The sequence below is a fragment of the Corvus moneduloides genome, chromosome 18, assembly GCF_009650955.1.
Source record: "Corvus moneduloides isolate bCorMon1 chromosome 18, bCorMon1.pri, whole genome shotgun sequence".
Lineage (NCBI taxonomy): Eukaryota > Metazoa > Chordata > Aves > Passeriformes > Corvidae > Corvus > Corvus moneduloides.
This window is the reverse complement of record NC_045493.1, coordinates 1,694,079-1,708,442: the sequence shown is the minus strand read 5'-3', so window position 1 is coordinate 1,708,442 and position 14,364 is coordinate 1,694,079. Positions and strand designations below refer to the sequence as shown.

Here is a 14,364-nt window from a genome sequence, read left to right as displayed (position 1 = left end):
AGGGCTTGCTGCAGCCCCCACAGGTCGGCCATCCCAGCCCTCTGCACGGACAAGGCACCCACACATTTTTTCTTCAGTTCAGTTTAATCCCTTTGACTACAAAACCTTCAAACAAAACCCAGAATCTTGGAAAAGGAGCTGAAATGTCAGGATGGGAACACTCCCTCCACAGAGAGAACGAGCCCCAGAGTGATGCCCAGGGCTGCTCAGCGATGGCTGAAGAACCCCTGGGGGTAGTTGAACTTGAAGGGCTTCAGGCGCAGGGGACCCCTGGAAGAGAAGAGGGAGAGGCTGTGACCCACAGGGATCACAGAAAAAGCCCAGTCCCCGGGATACTGCCCAGCTGTGGGGGCAGATTCCCTCAGGACAGGCTTCCAGGCTGGCTCCAGGCATCAGCAATGCCACCAGAGTCCCCGCCAGCACCCTGAGCCCGCAGCCAGCTCCCACCTGACCAGGCGCAGACACATCTTCTCCTGGGGGAACTCCTTGGGCCCCTCCACGCTGGGATCGTGGGGCTCTGTCTCCAGGTACACGTCCAGCACCATGCACAGGCGCTGCAGCTGGTTGGTGAGGAGCTGGTAGCCCGGTTTGGGCCCCCACAGCTCCTTGTAGTAGACATTGACCTCACTCTCCATGGCCTGGAAAACAGAGATGAGGTCGGCACAGGCTTGGATCTCTACTCTGCATTCCCAGGCGTGTCCAGCCACCAGCTCACCCCAACATTCCCTTGTTACGGACACAGAACTGCTGGGAACACCCCCAAAAAAGGCAGGGGTGCTGCAGGCCCCTGTGCCCCCATCCCACAGTACCCGAATGTTGTCGTCGTTGCTGCTGTTCCGCTCTCCCTTCCAGTTGAGGCACAGGCTGAAGACGGGAGGCAGCGTGGAATACCCGGGGTTCAGCACCACGGCTGCCTGGAGCTTGGCTGAGCAAGGAAAAGGCATCACCCACGGGTGGATTATCCATGGAGGCTCCCAGAAGCTGCCCTGGGATGGGGATTGGGAGTTCCCAAGGGAAGGAAAGGTGCCTACCTGTTCCCCTCTCTATCAGGGCCATGTAGTAGAGGTGAGTGTCTTCAGCCAAGCCAGCCTCTATCACATCCTTAGTGTAGGGCAGCTCCTGAGAGGAGGAGAAGGACTGATGGCTCCAGTGCCATGTGGGAGCTGGAAAGGAGCTGGAAGAGAGCTGGAAGGGAGGGATTCAGCCTCGTGCTCGGCGCTTACGGCATAATCCTCGTAGGGAATGGCTGTCCACTTCACCAGGCGCGAGACGATCTTGGTCGGGAAGAGCTGCTGGCACTCGCTGGACACGGGCACAACGCCGTGCTCTGGAAGCAAGGACAGGGCCCCTGAGCAGGGCAGGGCTGGGGACACAGCTCTGTCACTGCCCTGCAGCGGGGACGCTCCCAAAGTGGGACCTGGGGATGCCCTTATCCTTCAGCAGCTCCATCAGGTACCCTGGGCTGTGATCCCAGGGGATCCATAGACTGCGATCCCATGGGATCCTTAGACTGCGATCCCACTGGATCCCTGAGCTGCGATCCCACGGGATCCCTGAGATGCGATCCCACGGGATCCTTAAACTGCGATCCCACTGGATCCCTGGGCTGTGATCCCACTGGATCCCTGGGCTGCTTGACAGGCACACAACACACATGGGTGTGCACTTCACCTCCCACCACGTCCCAAATCGCTTCCCAGCGCTGGGATGGCCATTCCCAAAAAGGTGCTGGGCACCAGAAGGGGCAGAGCCTTCCTCTGCCACCCAAAATAGGGCAGTTCCCTCATCCCTACAACTCCCAAGGGCAGAGGGAACAACTGGGAATGCTGAGGGTGGCACTGCCACCCATCAAAGGTGACGTCAGCCAGCTGATGTCTCCTCTCCTGTGATTGCTGCTGTTCCACTCTCCCTCCCAGTTCAGGTACTGGCTGAAGATGGGCAGCAGCGTGGAGTAACTGGGATTCAGGACCACGGCCACCTGGAGCTTGGGGATGCTGCCACTGCACCCCTGTCCCCAGGGATGGCTGGGGGGCCTGGCAGGACCCTGTCACTGTGCCCTGTGCCTTCAGGGACGGGCAGGGAGCCCAGCACTCACCGAGGGATGCAAACTGCTTGTGCAGGGCCAGGCGGGACTGCAGGCGGCTCCGGAGCAGCTTCACCGTCAGCTCCATGTGGCTGGCACTCAGGGAGTTGTCAGCAGCCACCGTGTGCTGTGGGCAGGAGGGATGTCAGTCCCCAGCAGCCACCCCTCCAGAGGGACAGAAACCCACTGGGTCACTCAGTGTCACTGACAGGGCTTGCACTACGCCGTGTGTGACATCAACACATCAGCATGGCCCCACGCACAGACCCAGCCCAGCCCGTCCCAGTTTATGGTTTGGGAGCAGCTGGGGCCAGCAGGGGCACAGGACAGGACCCCAAACCTCAGCAGGGGAAAGGGGAGGGGTTTGTGCCATGCCTGAGGCTGATCCTTGGGGAAATGCAGGCCACCCAGCTTCTGCACCCACACGTAGGGGTGTCCCAGCTCTGTCACGTAGTCACTCAGGGTCAGGATGCTGTGGGGACAAGGAGGAAGGGTCACATCAAGCCAGGGAGGATTTGCTGTGCTGGGGCGAGGACCTCATGGCTGTGGCCTGGGTGACACTCACCCCACTTTATCGAACTGGAACTGGTTGGCCGGGTTGGGCGTTTTCCTCCCGTGGTCCCCTGGATAGAGGCAGTTGAGGAGGGAGTCTGGGGAGAGCAGGTCCCTGGCAGAAAGAGGGGAGAGGTGAATCAGCAGCAGCCTGGGTTCCACATCTCCCCACAAACAGCCCTCGAGCCCAGAGAAGGGGATTAAGAGCTCCATGAGCTCAAGACCTGAATGACTTTCCCCTAGTTCCACTCCTAAAGGAGAGCTGTCTCCTCCCTGGCTGGGAGAAGATGGAAATCACAGGGCACCAGCTCCTGCTCCCTCCAGTGCCATGAAATTCCTCATGTCTGACTGTACTCACAAGCCCGACCAAGCACAACGGGCTGCAGGATTTGGGGCCTGGCTCAAGGCACAGCCTCCCTGGTTTGGGGTAACACAGCCAAGGGCAGCAGGAAGGAGGGAACGCCCTGCACAGGATCTCCAGCTGCTGTCACACAGGGTTTGGGGTGTCTGCAGCAAGAAGAGAACCCCAAAAGGATGAGGAGGCTGCATATGGGACAGGCTGGGAGGCAGCACCTGCTCCCAGGCAAGCCCAGCCCAGCCTCTCCCACCCCCTGTCCCAGGGAGAGCCAGCAGAGAGCTGGCAGCTGGTGGGAGCTCCCCAGGCAGGCTCCCAAAGCTGCCACTTCAGCTGCTCCTCACAGCAGTCAGGCTCCAGCAGGCTCTGGGGAGCACAGGGAGAGGCAGCTGCATCTCCGGAGCTCAGGACAAGGTGACCTCGGGAGCAGTCAGGTGAGGGAGCTGCCAGGCTCTGCCTGTGGCAGGGAGGCTGAATGTGTCAGCAGGAGAGGCTTTCCCCCAGCTCCTGACAGCCCTGGCACTGCTGAGAGGTTCCCAAACTCCCTGACTGTGCATTGTCATGGCAGAGGAGAGGAGGAGGAAGGTGCTTGGGCTGTGCAGGGCTCCTGGACCCACGAGAGCAGAGGGGTCACTGCCTGAGGGCTCTGCAGGGCTCCTGGATCCCATGGGATCGGTGCCCAGTGATCTCCAGGCTCTGCAGGGCTCCTGGATCCCAGGGGATCAGTGCCTGATGAGCTCCAGGCTCTGCAGGGCTCCTGGATCCCAGGGGATCAGTGCCCAGTGACCTCCAGGCTCTGCAGGGCTCCTGGATCCCATGGGAGCAGTGCCTGATGAGCTCCAGGCTCTGCAGGGCTCCTGGATCCCATGGGAGCAGTGCCCAGTGATCCCCAGGCTCTGCAGGGCTCCTGGATCCCAGGGGATCAGTGCCCAGTGACCTCCAGGCTCTGCAGGGCTCCTGGATCCCATGGGAGCAGTGCCTGATGAGCTCCAGGCTCTGCAGGGCTCCTGGATCCCATGGGATCAGTGCCCAGTGATCCCCAGGCTCTGCAGGGCTCCTGGATCCCATGGGAGCAGTGCCCAGTGATCCCCAGGCTTGCTGCCCACAGGGCTCTCCTTACCCAGCACTGATGGCCGTGGTCATCTCCACAGCAGTGGTCACCTTGGCTTTCACTGTCATGACGTTGAGGTTCATCAGGTAGTGGAAGGTCAGGTGAAGCACGTTCTCATCTGCCCACACAGAAGGGGTGACATTGGTGTCTGCTCCAGCTCAGAGAAACCCCTCCACACCCTCAGCTCCCCCCAAGGTCCCCAGGGTGCTGCTGGGGTCAGTCCCTGAGCTGCTGTCCCACCCCAGAGCCCCTCACCTTTGCACTTCAGGTCGAGGGTGACGGACAAGGGATGTCGCTTCAGCATCTCCTTGCGTTTGTCGTCCAGCTGCACGCCCAGGGTGGGCCTGCGCCGCTTCTGGGGGGGTAAAACAGCTCTCAGAGCCTTCTCCTGCTCCTCACCAACCCATGGACCTTCCCAGCCCACTGCTCTTCCCCTCCAGTCCAGTTCCCCGATCCCCCAGCACCACGGCCACAGCTGCCCTGGGGAGGGAGAGGAGCAGGAAACCAGCTCAGCTCTGGATCCTGTCATTCCTTCAGCTCCAAGGAACGTCTCCACTCCTGGGAGACAAAGCCAAGGACCTGCTGGCCCAAAAGCTTCCCCACTGCAAGAGGCAGAACCCAGAATCAGCAAATCCTTTAGGCTGGAAGAGCCCTCTGAGAGCACCAAGTCCAACCACTCCCACAGCACTGCCAAGGCCACCACTGACCCCTGTCCCCAGGTGCCACATCCACCCGTGTTCAATCCCTCCAGGGACGGGGACTCCACCATTGCCCTGGGCAGCTGTGCCAGGCTGGACAGCCCTTTCCATGAAGGAATTTTCCCTATATCCTCCTCTGGCAAACTCTGTTCCCTCTCCTCCTGTCCCTGTTCCCTGCGAGCAGAGCCCGACCACCCCCCCGGCTGCCCCCTCCTGTCAGGGACTTGTGCAGAGCCACAAGGTCCCCCCTGAGTCTCCTTTGCTCCAGGCTGAGCCCCTTTCCCAGCTCCCTCAGTTGCTCCTGACCCTTTCCTAGCTCTGTTCCCTTCCCTGGACACCTGAGGCCCTTCCCTTCACCCTTCCCCACAGGAACAGCCTGAAACACCCAGTGCTGGTGCCAGGAGGTGGGAGTGGAGGCCCAGAGCCCCCTCAGGCTTTGCTGCTGGGAGCAACCAGCATTTCCAGCCTCTCCTCAGCATCCAGCAGGAATTATCTGTAGGAGAAACACTTCCCCCAAGGACTGCTGAACAAGCCCTGGTGCACAGAATGCTGCTGGCACGGGATGGACACGGATCCCTCCCCGTTGGACACCAGCTCCCTGCCCTCAGGCTATTTATACAAAGTGGAGCAGCTCCAGCTGGAGATGTGGGATGTCAGCGTGGAGGGACACGGGAGGAGCAGCTCTGTACCCTGGCTGCTCCTGCATTTGGGACATAAACTGGAAATGGCAGCTCCCTCCTCCCAAGAAAGGTCGGGATTTGACATCGCTGCACTTCCACACACTCACGGTGAGCAGGGGCAGCTCCCAGCCCCACCCAGCCCCACCCAGCCCCAGAGGGGAACAGCTCTGTCCCTTACCGTGGTCTGTTCCTCCTCCGCGTCGGAATCACTCTCATCATCTGTGCAGAGAGAGGGGTGTCAGAGGGACCACCCAGGGCTCAGCTCTCCCACCACCAGCAGGACCACCAGCCCTCTTCTCAAGCCCATGGCTCCCTCTGACACCCCTCTCCCAACAAAAGCAGAGTCCCAGGAGCTGCAGACACACAGGAACAAATCCCCAGGGCAACACCACAACTCACCCTGCGAGTCCTCAGGTGGCTTGTAAAGGGCTTTGGCTTCCTCCACGCTCCCTTCAATGGCCACCACCAGCTTCTTATCTGCAGAGGAGACAGGAAAACTGAGTTAGGAATCCCACTCCTGCTGGAAAGGCAGTGGGCAGAGCAGCCCTGCCCCAAATGCTCCTGGTTCCTGGTGGAGGAAGCTCCAAAAGAGGCCCGGTGGGAACAGCAGTTGTCTGGAAAGTTCCGTGAGGTCACCACAGGGTTGGATCTCCTGGACAGGATGAGGTCAGAGGATGGAAAATGATGGGTTTTGAGGGACTCTCCCTGACCCCATAAGGGCCAAATCATTATCAAGAGCCAAGAGGGGTTGGGGTCTGGCTGGGACAAGCAGGGATTGAGGAGTGGTGTCACCATGGCTACAGATGCAGCAGGGACCTGGTGTGGCCAAGCGCCGAAGTGTCCTCCACAGCCTTCACCACACAGGAGGTGTGGACAGGCCAGTGGGATCCCCAACCTGTTCCAGAAATCCTTCCCGACTCAGGGAGGCTCCAGAAAGCTCCTTAAAATACAAAGCTGCCTGAGGGGATGAAGGTTTCCAGGCGAGCTGTGGGAAAGGGCTCTACAAGGCCAGGGAAAGGCACCACCCATCTTGGAGTCCCCACCACCCACGGGTGGCACAGGGCAGGGGGTGACAGCTCTGGGGAGGCTATGACAGCACCCAGCCAGCTCACAGGCTGCAAGGACATCCCTGTCGACCTTGGGAAGGGGGGGAAGGGGTGGGAAGGGAGCTTCCCAAGCACTTCTTCCAGCGAGGCAGCTGAGCAAACAAGGTTTCAAATGCTGCTGCCTCACTGCGCCGTGGGGCCACCCCGCTGCTCTGCGCTCAGCAGAATCCCACAGCACAGCAGACGGTGGGGAAAGACCCCCAAAAAGTGGTGATTCCTGCAAGCAGGAGTGAAATCTGGCCCGTGGAGGGGCACTGCCCCCTTGGTGCTCACCACAGGCCTGTCCGTAGGCGCTGGCTTGGACAAAGAGGACGTAGAGCGGCGGCGGGAGGTGCCGGGCGGTCTCGTACTGCTTGTGTGCCTGGTCGAAGGGCATGAACAGGTACTCCTGGACTGGCAGGGAGGCCTGCGGAGTGACAAGGAGAGCCTTCAGCACTGGGAAGGGAACAGCTCATCCTCCTCACCCCGAGCAAGTCAGAGATGAAGCTGGCACAGGGTTAAATATGGAGAGCCCCAGGGAAGGGCTGGCAGCTGCCTCTGCTGGGAAGGTTTTGGATCTGGAAATAACCCAGTTCCTCCTCCTGTTCTTCCCTCCCAAGGCAGTCACAGGGGGCTGGAACTGCGTGGGGCTCTCCAGGGAAAGGCCCATTTAGCAGCTCCTGCAGCTGCAGGGCTGCGGGAGCTGCCGCATAAACAAGGAGACTCTGGAGGGGTCTCGGATCTGCCCCTCGGCCTCCCTGAGGGGAAACGAAAACATCTCCAAACCCAAACCAGCCCAGGAGCTGCCCCTGGGACCGTGAGCTCCTGCAGAGCTCAGGTACCTGCATGATGCTGTTGAGTCGAGGCTGGAGGCTGCTCAGGTATTCCTTCTTCACCTCGATCTCCTTCAGGATCTTCTCCTTGCTGGTCAGGCACTCCTTGTACTTCTCTGCCAGCCTGCGGGTGGGAATTCTGTCACTGCCACACACCACAGCTCTAAACCTGCTGGGATCCACCTGGATGATGGGCTCCAGCATTCCTGCCCCAACATATGGAACCAGGAGAGCTCAGACATGGGGCAAACACTGAGCTCCCAATGCCAAGGGCAAGCCAAGGAAGGAACTGATTGGAGATGGAAAACGAACAAGGAAAAGGGGAAGCTCAGCCTCGTGCTGTGCTCCAAGGAGGGGCAGCGACGGGATCTTCCCTCAGGAGATCTGCTTCCACAGCAGGCTCTGCTGCCAGCAGCCACAAGCCCTCCAAGCTCCCTAAGAGGCTTTTCCACTTCATATTCCCAGAGTCACTTCATGTCACACAGTCAAGGTTTAATACAGCAAATCCAGGGAAATGCAAGCCCATCACGATGCTCTGAGCCCTGGACACACTTGTGTTTAGGGAGAACTCAATAAATCTCCTTATTGCTGCTGACTGCAAGCTCTTTCCCAGCAGGAGCAGGGAAACTGGACATGGAAGTGACCAGTTCCTCTCCAAGGACAAACAGACCTGACCTTGCAGAACCTGAATTTTGTTTCCAAGCAAAGCTGTGTTTGTGGGGGTCAGCACACATCCCAACAGGCTCCCACGCAAGTTCTGAGCTCCAGGGTTCACACACCTTCCCAAAACTGAGCTACTGAAATCCCTGCACGCCACTCCAGAGGCACCTCGCAGAAGATTCCAAAGCCAGCCCAGCACTCCTTGGGGTTGCACAGCTAAAAACACCAACATAAATGATGGATGGATGGATGGATGGATGGATGGATGGATGGAGGGATGGAGGGATGGAGGGATGGATGCCAACAACCTCAGAAAAGGCCCAAAGCACCACTGGCATCGGCTCTTGAGCAGCTGAACAGGCCATGTCCCACCTCAGCAGCAGTGGGAGATGGACAAGGGCATTCCCTAGACACCACACAGTGAGGACTGGGAATTCCAGAGCTTCTCAGCAATTTAATGTGCAGCTGAGGGTCTCCATGAGGTTTGCAATGACCATTTTTAAGCAGGACCCTCAGAGTTCTGCCAGCTGAACACTCCTCCGCTTGTGCCACAGGCAGAGCCAGCTGGAGGATCCTGGCTGTGCCTTCCACCAGGCAAAAGCAGCCAGGTTTTAGGGAAAGGGTCTGGGAGAGGGGAAGCACAAGGGGTTGGCAGCACCCAGCACCTCTCACTGCTCTGCTGAGCTGCCCTCAGGCAGCACCCACCAGCACATTCCAACGGATCTTTCCAGAAGGTGCTCCTGGCCACTGTTCCCCAAACACAGGAATGCTGTGTCATGTTTGCTTTTCCCAGGGGACAAGAGTCAGGGAGCAGCTGGGACAGCGGTGACGCCAGCAGCAGGACACGGGGCTGTCCCAGCCCGGCGTGGTTGGCAGCAGCTGCAGCCAGGATGGGCTCCCTTTCAGGGAGCACAGGGATCAGCAGGCAGTGACAGAGAACTCCCTGACCTATGGAACATGGACCCCAGCTCCACACAGAGGGAATCTCCCAGCCACGCAACAAATGCCTTGTTCCACACTGATCCAACAGGCGGTGAAAGACTTCATCCCTACATTTGCTCTCCCAGCAGATCCCTGGAGCAGAGGCACGGAGTGGGAACACCCCTGACCCACCTCTTGCGCTGCTCCAGCTCCCAGTCCAGGCGGGCCAGGGTCTGCTGGTGGGGCTCGGTCAGGGTGATGGCAGGGCGGCTGATTTCAGGGGGGGCCTCTTTGTAGAACTCCTCCAGGCTCACCAGCTCGATCTCCTCATGTTTGGACCTGCCAGGACACACGGATCAGACCAGGGAAAAGTGGGAAGTGCCCAATGTGTCCCACAGGAGAGCGTCCCAGTGGTGCTTCCTGCCCCGACTTCCCTCTGCTACTGAGCCACCACCATCAGTGAGCTGAACTTGTTTTCTCCTTCACTGTCTGTGCCTAAAGGGGCTCTAGGAGAGCTGGAGAGCAACTGGGAACAAGGGCTGGAGGGACAGGACACAGGGAATGGCTTCCCACTGCCAGAGGGCAGGGCTGGATGGGATATTGGGAAGGAATTGTTCCCTGGGAGGGTGGGCAGGCCCTGGCACAGGGTGCCCAGAGCAGCTGGGGCTGCCCCTGGATCCCTGGCAGTGTCCAAGGCCAGGCTGGACATTGGGGCTTGGAGCAGCCTGGGACAGTGGGAGGTGTCCCTGCCATGGCAGGGGTGGCACTGGATGAGCTTTGAGGTCCCTTCCCACCCAAACCATTCCATAATTACACAACACCTGGAGCACCTGCTCTGCTCCTGCAGTGAACTCAAGGAACGTGGGAAGAGCTCCCAAAGACGGGAATCATCCGCCCATCCCAGACACACCACTGCTCCCTCTGCTCCCTGGCCACACTCACTTGAACTCCAGGCACTTGGTGATCTCTTTCTGCAGGTGCATCACCTCGTAGAGCAGGTTCTGGAGCTGCAGGTGATAGGCATCAACCTTCTGCTTTGCCTGAAACACAGCCAGAGCAGGGATGGAGCAGGAAAGACACCCCAAGAGAGTCACCAACACCCCCTGTCACAACAGCAGCTTGGGACAGCAGGTTTTAGGGTATGCAATGATTTTTGGGTGGAAGAATGACATTTTTAAGGGCTGGGGGAGCGAAGGATTGTGACATGAGCCCGATCCTGCTCCTTCCAGCATGTTTCAAAGCCAAGGCACAGGACAGGGCTCATTTGCTGGGGCACACAGAGCTCCCTCTCTGAGAACTCTGGGTATGGAGCTCCCAGGCCCATCACCCACCCATCTATACACCTGCACAACACCAGACCCTTGAAACAGAGCTTTCTGACTCTCCACTATGTTCAAGACAGAAGTAGACACTTCATTATTCATCTAATCACAGCTCCCCACACTCACCAGGAGTTTATCAGGCTTGGAGTCTCCCAACAAACCCTCAGCTCAAACCCCACGGCCTGGCTGAGGTGTAACTCCTCACACCACATACACAGAACAGGCAGGACCAGCCCCATGTCCCACCCCCCAAATCCCAAGCTGCATTCCTCGCTCCCAGCCTCTCCTGGGTACCTCGTGGGTCTGGTCCCTGCCTTTCTTCAGCCGGATGTGAGCCAGGCGGTTCAGCTTCTTCAGGGTCATGAAGTGCACACAGCTCTGGACGCGCCGCTCGTCGATCTCCGAGGCCTGAGGGGCAGGAGGGAGGGGATGGAAGCAGGAGAGATGGCTGCAGGGAATTCCTGGCACAAAAGGGGCTCTGCTATGGAGCCACATTCATGCCACTGAGGCTTCCAAGGGAGCCTCCCCCTGCCAGATCACAGGGCACTGCTGGGAATCACTGGGAGGGGGGGGTCCAGGCTCCTAAAAAATCTCTCCAGTCACTTTTCCCAGCAGTAGGAACAGAGGTGGTTCAGCCTGAAGCACCTGACATGTCCCAGGAGCCTGGGACAAGGGAGGCTATTCTATTTCCAGAGTTCAATCCCTGCCCCAGGAGCCTGGGAAAGGAAAGCTGTTCCATTTCCAGAGCTCAATTCCCTGTACCAGGAGCCCCAGTCAAGGAAAGCTGTGCCATTTCCAGAGCTCAATTCCCTGTCCCAGGAGCCCCAGTCAAGGAAAGCTGTGCCATTTCCAGAGCTCAATTGTCCAGGAGCCTTGGACAAGGGAAGCTGTTTCACTTCCAGAGCTCAATTCCCTGTCCCAGCAGCCTTGGACAAGGAAGGCTGTGCCATTTCCAGGGGTTCAATTCCTGCCTCAGGAGCCTGGGACAAGGAAAGCTGTGCCATTTCCAGAGCTCAATCCCTGCCTCAGGAGCCCCAGTCAAGGAAGGCTGTGCCATTTCCAGAGCCAATTCCCTGTCCCAACAGCCTTGGACAAGGGAAGCTGTTCCATTTCCAGGGCCTCAATTCCTGCCCCAGGAGCTGTTCCATTTCCCTGCCTCTGCCCAGGAGCCATCACAGCTCCTGCTGCCTTTCCTCTGGGATTAACGGGAAAACACCAAAGGACAGACACGTTACACCACACACAGAGGCCTTTCCTTACATTTTCCTTGATGCCCCGGCTCTTCAGCTCCTGGATCTCTGCCATGAGCCTCTGGAGCTCCTGGCAGGTCTCCCTGTAGAGCTCGTAGTCCTTGATGGGGTCGCGCAGATCCACCTCGCTCTCCTCGCTGTAGTACCTGGCATCCTGCCAAGGCAGAAACACCTCCCCTGGCTCATCCCTCCCACCTGCAAAGGGCTCTGTGGGACGAGCTGCAATTTCTGGCTCTGCCCATGAATCCCACAGGGAGAGGAGTCAGTTCCAACAATCCCAAACCCACCGGTCACTAAAACACCGGGCATGTTTATGTTTGTTGTTATAAACGTGAATCCACACAGTTGGGGTGGCCTGGGCACGGCCAGGAGCTGGACTGGAGGATCCTTGTGGATCCCTTCCAACTCAGGATATTCCATGATCGACAGGACCACAGAGGATAAACCAGGAAGGTTGTTCCTCCTCCTCCTCCTCCTCCTCCTCCTCCTCCTCCTCCACCCTGATCCCCACTCTGGCTGATCCTACACTATCCTGCTGCTCATGGGAGGGTTTGAAGGCACCATGCAAATCCCTGAGGGATCCTCCAGCCTTGTGCTTGCTCTCCAGAGGAGCGTTTGTGTCTCCTGAAAGAGATGGAAGCAGGTTTAGGAATTCACAGCAGGAGTTTAAGAGGCATTGGAAGCTGGGGGAGTTGGATCTCACAATTCAAGGAATCCCAGAATGGTGTGGGTGGGAAGGGACCTTAAAGCCCATCCAGTCCCATGGGCAGGGACACCTTCCACTATCCCAGGTTGCTCCAAGCCCTGTCCAACCTGGCCTTGGACACTTCCAGGATGGGGCAGCCACAGCTGCTCTGGGCATTGTTTTCCAGCAGGGAAAACCAGGCCAGCACAGAGGGGTGTGGGAAGGTCCCTGGGCAGGTCTGTACCTGGTCAGCGTCGCCCTTGCCCCGCTTGCCCTCGGCTGGGACCCCGTCCGTGCGGATCACCTTGGGCTTCCTCTTCTTGCTGGACTCGGAGGACATGGTGCTGCCAGCCGGGCTGGGGAGGGGGCACAGGGGGAGTCCGTGGGGGCCAAACCTGCCTGGATTGGGGCTATCCCGGGCTCCCCCCGCCAGCCCCGCCTGGGCTCTGCAGTGTCCCCTGTGCCTCCCTCCCTCCATCCTCTGTCTCTCAGCCCCCCCGGTCTCCCCAGACCGGCTCTGAGCCCCACCAGGACCGCGGGCCCGGGGTGTCTGCTCCACCACAGCTCCCTCAGACCCTCCACTCCCACTGGGCTCCCTTGGGACACCGGGCCCGAGGGCTCGATCCCCCCAGGCCTCGAGGGCTCCACTGCCCCTGAGCCCCCAGACTCCAACACACCGGGACTGCGGCTTCTGCATCTCCAGAGCCCCCCAGATCCACAGATCCGGAACTCTCCGCTCCTCCAGAGCCCCCCAGACCCTCAGCACACCCGGCCCGAGGCCTCAGAGCTCCCCCAGACCCCCAGCATGGAGCCTTCGCCCCTGCACACCAGGACCCTTCACTTCTAATGAGCCCCCAGCACACCGGGCCATGGACCTTCCGCCTCTCCGGAGCCCCTCCCAACCCAAGGGGCCCGGGATTTTCCCTCCATCCCCTCCCAGGGGTCCCGGTTCGCCCCCCGCACTCACCGCGCCCTCGCCTCCGCGCCTCCCGGAAGTGACGTCACGGAAAAACAGAGCACGGAGCGGCGGCGAGAGGCTGGCACTGCTGCAGGCGCCCCCTAGCGGATCTGATGTCCTGGAGGACCCGCATGGGGGGCGTGGCTTCGATCAATGGGCGTGGTTTGTGTGAAGGGGGCGTGGCTTAAGCGAAGGGGGCGTGGTCGCTGTCCTCGCTCGCAAACCCGGCGGGGGGGGAGGGGGATGGGGCAGCCCTCGGGGTGAGACCCCTCGCACTGGGGGCACTGGTGGGACTGGGGGGGCTCCTGCTGCAGAAGGGCCCCCACAGGAATAGGGGGAGCTTGGATAGGGGCTCCCGAAGCATTGGAGGGTGTCCGTGGGATTGGGATGGGATCCCCGGTGGCACTGGGGGACATCCATGGGCTTGGAAAGGGTTCAGGATGGGGTCCCCAGTGGCACAGGAGGTACCTATGGGATTGGGATGGGATCCCAAATGGCACTGGGGGGTATCCATGGGCTTGGGATGGGATCCCTAGTGGGGTGAGGGGCATGCAGGGGCTTGGGGGGGGCATGGGATGGGGTCCTCGGTGATGGTGGGAGGATCCATGGGTTTGGGGAGGGCTTGGGATGGGGTCCCCAATGGCGCTGGGGGGGATCCATGGGCTTGGAGGATCACGGGATGAGGTTCCCAGTGGCACTGGGAGGATCCATAGGCTTGAAGGGTCATGGGGTGGTGTCCACAGTAGCACTGGGGGGTTTCAGGAGCTTGGGATGAGGTCCCCAATGGCACTGGGGGGTATCCAAGGGCTGGGCTGGGGCTTCACTTGGGGTGCCCAGTGGTACTGGGGGGATCCAGGAGCTTGGGGGGGAACTGGATGGGGTCCGTGGTGGTGCTGGGTGTATCCATGAGCTTGAGGGGAGCACGGGATGGGGTCCCTCATGGCACTTGGGGGTATCCATGGGTTTGTCAAGGGGTTCCCAGCGCCACTGGAGGAATCCGTGGGCAGAGGATGTGGTCCCCAGCAGCACCAGGGCTACACTGGGGTTTTGGGGGGTACCTCAGTGTATCACAGCACCCATGGGTGGGGGGCCTTTGGTGCAGGAAGCACCCATGACATGGGGCAGGGGGTGTGACCAGCCTGGGGGGGTCATACCGAGCACCCCCAGTACC

At 59.9% G+C, this 14,364-nt stretch overlaps 1 protein-coding gene across 2 annotated transcripts; it reads right to left on the bottom strand.

Annotated features, from left to right (window-relative positions):
• Positions 1 to 65: 65 nt before the first annotated feature.
• THOC5 (THO complex 5) lies at positions 66 to 14,356 on the bottom strand. 2 transcript variants are annotated; one of them, XM_032127858.1, is made up of 21 exons: positions 13,203 to 14,356; positions 12,480 to 12,591; positions 12,112 to 12,174; positions 11,561 to 11,704; positions 10,595 to 10,708; positions 9,921 to 10,018; positions 9,171 to 9,317; positions 7,407 to 7,521; positions 6,859 to 6,991; positions 5,879 to 5,956; positions 5,658 to 5,698; positions 4,357 to 4,456; positions 4,111 to 4,219; positions 2,649 to 2,750; positions 2,459 to 2,555; positions 2,096 to 2,210; positions 1,224 to 1,327; positions 1,032 to 1,119; positions 810 to 925; positions 448 to 638; positions 66 to 270 (listed from the first exon to the last, which is right to left on the bottom strand). In XM_032127858.1, the coding sequence occupies exons 2-21, from the start codon at positions 12,573 to 12,575 to the stop codon at positions 207 to 209; spliced, it is 2,115 nt and encodes a 704-aa protein (XP_031983749.1). In that variant the 5' UTR covers positions 12,576 to 12,591; positions 13,203 to 14,356; the 3' UTR covers positions 66 to 206. The 2 variants fall into 2 exon arrangements, with proteins under 2 accessions (XP_031983749.1, XP_031983750.1); XM_032127859.1 differs by lacking the exon at positions 12,112 to 12,174.
• Between the last annotated feature and the right edge of the window lie 8 nt (positions 14,357 to 14,364).